The sequence below is a fragment of the Mercenaria mercenaria genome, chromosome 4 (genome assembly GCF_021730395.1).
Source record: "Mercenaria mercenaria strain notata chromosome 4, MADL_Memer_1, whole genome shotgun sequence".
Lineage (NCBI taxonomy): Eukaryota > Metazoa > Mollusca > Bivalvia > Venerida > Veneridae > Mercenaria > Mercenaria mercenaria.
This window is the reverse complement of record NC_069364.1, coordinates 89,361,996-89,369,393: the sequence shown is the minus strand read 5'-3', so window position 1 is coordinate 89,369,393 and position 7,398 is coordinate 89,361,996. Positions and strand designations below refer to the sequence as shown.

The following is a 7,398-nucleotide window of genomic DNA, read 5'->3' as shown; positions in this document are numbered from 1 at the left end:
TAAGCAACATAGAAAACAACTTAAACCATGGCCTCCATACAAACTTTGGAATTTCAAGTTTGGTCGCAATACCAAATTCCTAAGTAGAACAATTTTCTATTTTTAGTATATTCCTGTCTCCAAGAAAGCTATGTAGGACAACATTCGTAACAGATCGCATTTGTAACAGATTTCGTACGTATGCGATCGCATTCGTAACAGGTAAAATGTGTTACGATTGTGTTTGTCCAACATGGGGGTTGACAATAGAAGCACATATGTATCATGTTGAGTTTATACTGCAAATTTTCAATTAGTTGGTTGTCATCGCAATATCATTAAAAGAGTGCTGCCATAAGCACCATCACAAGTTAGCGTCGTCGTCGTCGGCGCCATAATATAGAGTTTCCGGAAATTCACGAACATGTTCGAATGCCAATTTCCCGTGATTTTGCTCAATTTTTATTATCATTTCTGCATCCACTGCCACACCACTATAATATGATTACAACTTCAGCTCTTCTACTGTTACCTCGACTAGCTGAAAGGTAACCCTCTGCTCACAGGGTTTCGAACCCGGTGCGACATACATTTGTAGCTATCTTCGTTATCCAGAGCTGCCCTCAAGCTGGGTGACAAACAGGAAGTTGCTATGTCCTGGGACAAATTAATATACAACTTGTCATGGGCGGAGGCGTTAACCTTAAGTCTAGGGGCCCCGACCTTGTGCATGCTGCGAATTTATTTTCTATGAGATTTTAAGAAAATACACCTTATTTTTAATTACCCTAACCCCACTGAGCTCGCTTGTAAGAAATAGGCCTTCGTTTATTATAATCCCGCCGTGAAATAGCGGAAATTGTGCGTTCATGCAGTTATATATAGTTCTTGTCCTTGGGTATAACTTGCCCATGCATTGTTAGATTTTTAAAATTATTTGGTACAAATGATCACATGGATAGAAGGTTTGTTGCGATCATGACCCTGTTGCTATATCCAAGACAAGGTCACAGTTTTTGAACTTAGATTTGTTTTGTTATTTTTGCTTTAAAATATACTTTTTAGTCCGGATCATAACTCCTTAGCAGATTTCCAAATACTTGGTAAAAATAACCACCTTTTAAATTTGACAACTGTAGTGATCATATTACAATATTACTGCAAACGACTCAAAGTTTGGCAACCCTGTAGAATGGTTCTGAGAATATCATGTTTGTTTGTTGGATTCTATTTTCAACAGTATAAGGTAATACAGTTTAGGGCATTTAAAATCTTACCATTGATCCTACAACGACCAGTTCAAGATGATGATGATGATGAAGATGATGATGATAATGATGATAAAAATGTCAAAAATATTAAAATCATACAACAGAAACTTTAAATGTTAGTAACAGACAACTTCCCAGCCGGGAAACACACCGATAGGCGAAAATCGCAACAGATACGAGTACTTACACCCGATCTCGAACGTGTATTCCTCGACACACTAGTCGATGGTTATTTCCCCCATTAGAAATTAACTAAAATAATACCCTGGCTCATATTCGAGTTAAAACTCATACAATCTTTTTACGGTCCTGGTAAAACACACCGATACACGTAAAGTCTTAACTGGGTGGATGAGAGACACATTAGCTCTGGAAATTCCGGCCCTGTCTGGGAATTCAACAGGCTCCGCCGGTTTCGTAATCTGCAAAACTATCCACTGCACTACCCTCACCGATGGAGTTACTTTTGCCGTTCCTATAGAGATAAAAAATAAGAGTATTTCCATTCGAATGCTGACACCAGGCCAGGCAAGAAAACTCTCTTAGTAAATATAATCCAATAAAGTTCACGTCAGGGTTTTGAATAGGACATAGTTCGTTTGATGTATCCAATCGTTTTTTATTGTTGTTTCTTCTTATTTTTGATGTTCAAAGCAATGCGAATTGACAAAGATAAACAAAACAAAAACGAAAAACCTATCTTGCAGCAACCCGCGCACGCCGACGACATCATGATCAGAACAATAACATTGAGCAGTCTTCGAATAGTCAAGCTAGTCACATTTAAAAGTATACAAAAATTACATATACCCGGTTTTTCTATGGAAACAAGCTTTACAAGACTTTCTATGTAGTTGAGACTGCCTTGATCTTGTTTTTTAGTGCATTTAATTTGTTGTTGAAGCGATACACCACGATTTGCGATTATAAAAGTTGAACAGGATTGCATGGGTATGCATCTTCCTCTTTAATCAAAACATATTCATTTATTTATGCATTCAGTAAAAATTAATCTTAAAAACCCAAAAAACCGATATGGGAAATTTATAAGTAAACATGTACATGTAGCACCATGCAACAAATAAAACAGACCAGTCATGATAACGGTATTCTTCCAAGTTTAATTGCCAGATAACAAACCAGTACCAAGATAATTAACCTTACCGGAAATATCCCTCTAACCCAACAAGGGGGTAGCCCATGGCCCACTATCGCTAAATGAGTAATACTACACAAAACATGTTATTAAATCTGCGTTTTTTTTTGCCATTTCAGGGCCAAACTCTAAGACAAATAGCGTGATGTGCTACTCTTCGGGGAAAAAAAGCAAGATATTAAGAAAAATATAAGTTCAATGAAATTTTTGGTCAAATCAAATAAAAAATTTTGATCTATGTCATGTTTACAATGCTAAAGTCACAAATTTTGTTATTTTAGGGGCCATAACTCCAAGACAAATGGTGCTATATAGCTTGTTCTCGCAAGGAACCGAGATGGTGTGATGTAAAAACTTCTATACAAGTTTGGTCAAAATAAAATAATAAATATGGTCTCTATTGTGTTCACAAGACTAAAACAAGCAAATTTTGCCATTTCACGCCATTTCTCCAAACAAATGGCGCGATAGGGCTGTTTTTAAAAGAAAGTTAGATCCTTTATTAGTTATAAATCAAATAATACATGTAGTCTCCATTGTGTTGACAAGGATAAAATCAGCATGTTTTTTGTTTGTTTTTTTAGCCAATTCAAGGGCCTTAACTCCAAGTAAAAGGTGCAATACGGTTGTTTTTGAAAGGAACCGAGATCTTATAGATATATAAGTTGTGTGCAATTTTAGTAAAATTAAAAAAAATAGGGTTTCTCTATCTCGTTTCACAAGGCTAAAATCAGAAATTTATTGCCATCACTGGGCCATAACTTCAAGACGAATAACGTGATAGGGCCCTGGGTTTTTGAAAGGAACCGAGATATCATAGATATTACACGTTCTGTGCAAGTTTTGCCCAAAATCAAATAATAAATGTGTCTCTATGTATTCACAAGAAAAATGTGAACGGACGGACGATCGGACGACGTACAAAGGATAAATCACAATAGCTTACTTTGTTACTTCGTACAAGTAAGCAAAAACATGTTACAAATGTGTTTCAGATGTAAAAATGCACTTTTTTGTTCATTTTTCCGATTGAAAATGACATGTGACAAATGTGATCAGATGTCACATCAAAAATCGGCATCGATCATATTTGTCTCAAAAATTGTTACAAATGTGCTTGATTTCTGTTACATATGCGATCTCATTTGTAACACGTGTTACATATGCGATCGCATTTGTAACACCTGTTACAAATGCGATCTGTTACGAATGTGGTCCTACAAAGCTACATTAGGAGAAAGCTATGCATGTACTATTAACTTGGTCGCAATATCTTATGGCAAAAAATGGGCCTTACTGAAATATCCTTATAGTAACAAGCGGGCCAAGATGGCCCTAGGTCGCTCACCTTAGAAACATACAATAACAGTGTTCACATGTTTGACTTAGTGATTTCATGAAAGCAAATATTCTGGCCAATTTTCATTAAGATTGGACAAAAAATATGGTCTCGTGAGTTTAAACAAGTATTTTCTAATATAGATATGACCTAGTGATATAGTTTTTAACCCCAGATGACCCATATTCAAACTCTACCTAGATTTCAGCAAGGCAATCATTCCGACTAAATTTCATGAAGACCAATTGAAAAATACAATCTCTATCGCATACACAAGCGTTTTCTTTGATTTGACCTAGTGACCTAGTTTTTGACCTCAGATGACCCATATTCAAACTCGACTTAGATTTCATCAAGGCAATCATTCTGACATAATTCTATGAAGATCAATTGAAAAATACAGCCTCTATCACATACACAAGCGTTTTTCTTTGATTTGACCTAGTGACCTAGTTTTTCACCCCAGATGACCCATATTCGAAGTTGATCTAGATACAATCAAGACAATCATTCCGATTACATTTCATGAAGATCAATTGAAAAATACAGCCTCTATCGAGGTGACCTAGTGTTTGGCCCAAGATAAACCATATTCAAACTTGACCTAGATTTAATCAAGGCAATCATTCCGACCAAATTTCATGAAAATAATTGAACAATAAAATCTCTATCGCATACACAAGATTTTTCTATAATTTGAACTAGTGACCTAGTTTTTAACCTCAGATGACCCATATTCAAACTCGACCTAGATTTCATCAAGGCAATCATTCTGACCAAATTTCATGAAGATCAATTGAAAAATACAGCCTCTATCGCATACACAAGGTTTTACTTTGATTTGACCTGGTGACCCAATTTTTGACCCCAGATGACCCATTTTCTGGCTTGGCTTAGATTTTATCGAGGTAATGATCAGTTGAAAAATACAGCCTCTATCGTATACACAAATGTATCCTAGTTATCATTCTGACAAAATTTCATGAAGATCAGTTGGAAAATACAGCCTCTATCGCATACACAAGCTAAATGTTGGCAGACAGATGACAGACGCCGGACATCGAGCGATAATAAAAACTCAAAAATTGTGCAAATACAAATGGTTATACAATACACGTCTTTTTCTTGCAATCAAACTGAAACTTGCAGGGTCACATTTCCAAATACAGGGACGTCGAGAAACAAAGTTCTATATAATTTAAAAATTAAAAGGACAATAAATCATGTCTCCCTCAATCAATCCAAATGGAACTTGTGGGTTTGCATTTCCCTACAGCAGTTAACATTACCAGTTTTATTAAAATCCTTCAAACCATGCCCGTGATGCGACTCTCGACGGACGGCCACTACTGAATGTTCTTAACATAGAAGTATAAAGGCCAAAAAATCTGGTTTTACTAAACAATCTGACTGAAACTTGCAGGGCCACACTACCATGAATTATCAAACAAAATATGAGATACGATTCTGGATTGACGAAATGGAATAGAAACACTACATAATATACCAGCACCATAAATCTTGGTATTCCACAAGCCATGTGACTGAAACTTGTAGGGCCATTTTTGAGAGATGACCCCGGACTGAAGTATTAAGAAAATCCTAGATGTAATATTTGGATATTGGAAAATCTGATTTTCCCAAAATCTTGCGCGGTTTCTATATTCACAAAATATCCTGAAAGCTTTATATGACAAACTGAGCCAAAATCGCAATCAGGTTGAGATTTACTCTGGAAAATGCTGTATCAGATGATTTTTGAATCAATAAATTTATGAACATTCCTAAAAGTTCTTAACGACAAAATACCAGTTGAAACTTAGTTGACTTAGATGTTTTCATAAGAAATTCGCTTCTCGGTCCTCATACAGAAACCATCAGTAAGAGAAGGCCAACCAGTTTAGTAGTTTATTTTTTATTTAATACAAAATAAAATATATACGTAGGTAGGTAAAGTTAACAAGAGGGTCATGATGACCCTGAATATCATGACCCTGAATCGCTCACCTGAGTAATATGAGCCCGTGACATGTTTCAAATGGCAAACTGATGCTAAAATATTAGAAAGTAGGTCAGTAGGTCAAATTCATGGTCACTGAAAGTCAGTTTTAAGGTCGGTATGCAAAACTGCACGTTATCCAAATTTCAAGGCTGTATCTTAAAAAACAAGAAAGTAGGGCAGTAGGTCAAGAGTAAGGTGATCCATAATCACTTGTGTACATCAGGTAAATATAATTAAACAGTCTAGGAAATATGATCTGATATTTTTTTTAAGTATTTTTTCCTATATAACTCATATAACAAGTGACCCTCAGGGTGGGGCCTCTGTTTACCCCAGGGGCATAATTTGAAAAATTCTGTTAGAGGTCCACTAGGCAATGCTACACACCAAATATCTAAAGCCTAGGCCTTTCAGTTTCAGACAAGAAGATTTTTAAAGTTTTCTCCAATATAAGTCTATGTAAAACTTAGGATCCCCGAGGCGGGGTTTCTTTTCAACCCAGGGGCACAATTTGAACAATCGTCATAGAGTACCACAAGGCAATACTACATACAAAATATCAAAGGCCTAGGTCTTGCAGTTTCAGACAAGAAGATTTTTAAAGTTTTTTCCTATATGTCTATATACATGTAAAACATGGGACCCCCGGGGCGGAGCCTCTTTTCATCCCAGGGGCACAATTTGAACAATCTTCATAGAGGACTATTAGATGATGTCACATGCCAAATATCAAGGCTCTAAGAAAATGTTGACGGACACACAACAGACGACGGACACCGCACGATGCACGACGGACATTGACCAGTCACAAAAGCTCACCATGAGCCTTTGGCTCAGGTGAGCTAAAAATGATCATGTATAGCATAATTATGATACGAGTTTAATATTGCCTGTCTGCAAAGACCATTAGTTTCATATTCAATTTAACCCTTACCCTGCTAAATTCCTATGATGGTCTTGTCCATCGTTCAATTAGGACAGTATCAATAACTGTTTAAAGGTGCACCCACCAGAAAGGTACTGACTAAATGGCGAAAAGTGCAGATCATGATCAGTCTGCACTGGTTGCAAAGGCAGAATCAATCTGTCCAGCATGATCAGGGTTAACCATTTCATATTTTCCCCTATGAATAAAGGTCTATTTTGACTCTCCTAAATGGTGTCTTCATTTACTTTGAGATCTGTATTTATCCTTTTACAGGTGCCATTTCAACTATGTGCTACAGTAAAGAAGCTCTAAGGTTATGGGCTAAAACATGCATACTGGGCATGTCTGTAACAAAAAACGTATGCATTATCTGCAGCTGTCAATGGTATCAGCCCATGACAGACACATGTATATTTCTGTAAAACAGACTGGTATGTAATCTAAATAGTTCACTAGAATATCAAAGTTAATTGAAATGAAAATCACATAGTCCAATGTCCATTGATTAATCATTTCTAAATGGCATGCATTTTGTGGGATATGCCAGGTGAACATTAGAAGTCTTGTTCCTCCTCTATAATAGTGGTTTCTGTTTGCTGTGACAGCTTCCTGTGTCTGGTCCCCGGGGTAACAAGACTTTCTTGTGATGTATACCGACTTAATGCACCACCTGAAATAGATTACACACATAAATGAACTTTTACAGTTTGTCCACTTAGGACC

The 7,398-nt window shown here is 36.5% G+C and overlaps 1 protein-coding gene across 1 annotated transcript in view; it reads right to left on the bottom strand.

Annotated features, from left to right (window-relative positions):
* Window positions 1–5,638: 5,638 nt before the first annotated feature.
* The window catches only part of LOC123553072 (transmembrane channel-like protein 3), a 44,699-nt gene continuing 42,939 nt past the window's right edge, over window positions 5,639–7,398 (bottom strand). Inside the window, exon 20 of the mRNA XM_053541916.1 lies at window positions 5,639–7,345. Coding sequence (XP_053397891.1) covers window positions 7,230–7,345 — 116 coding nt within the window. The 3' untranslated portion in view covers window positions 5,639–7,229. The remainder of the gene's footprint in view (window positions 7,346–7,398) is intronic.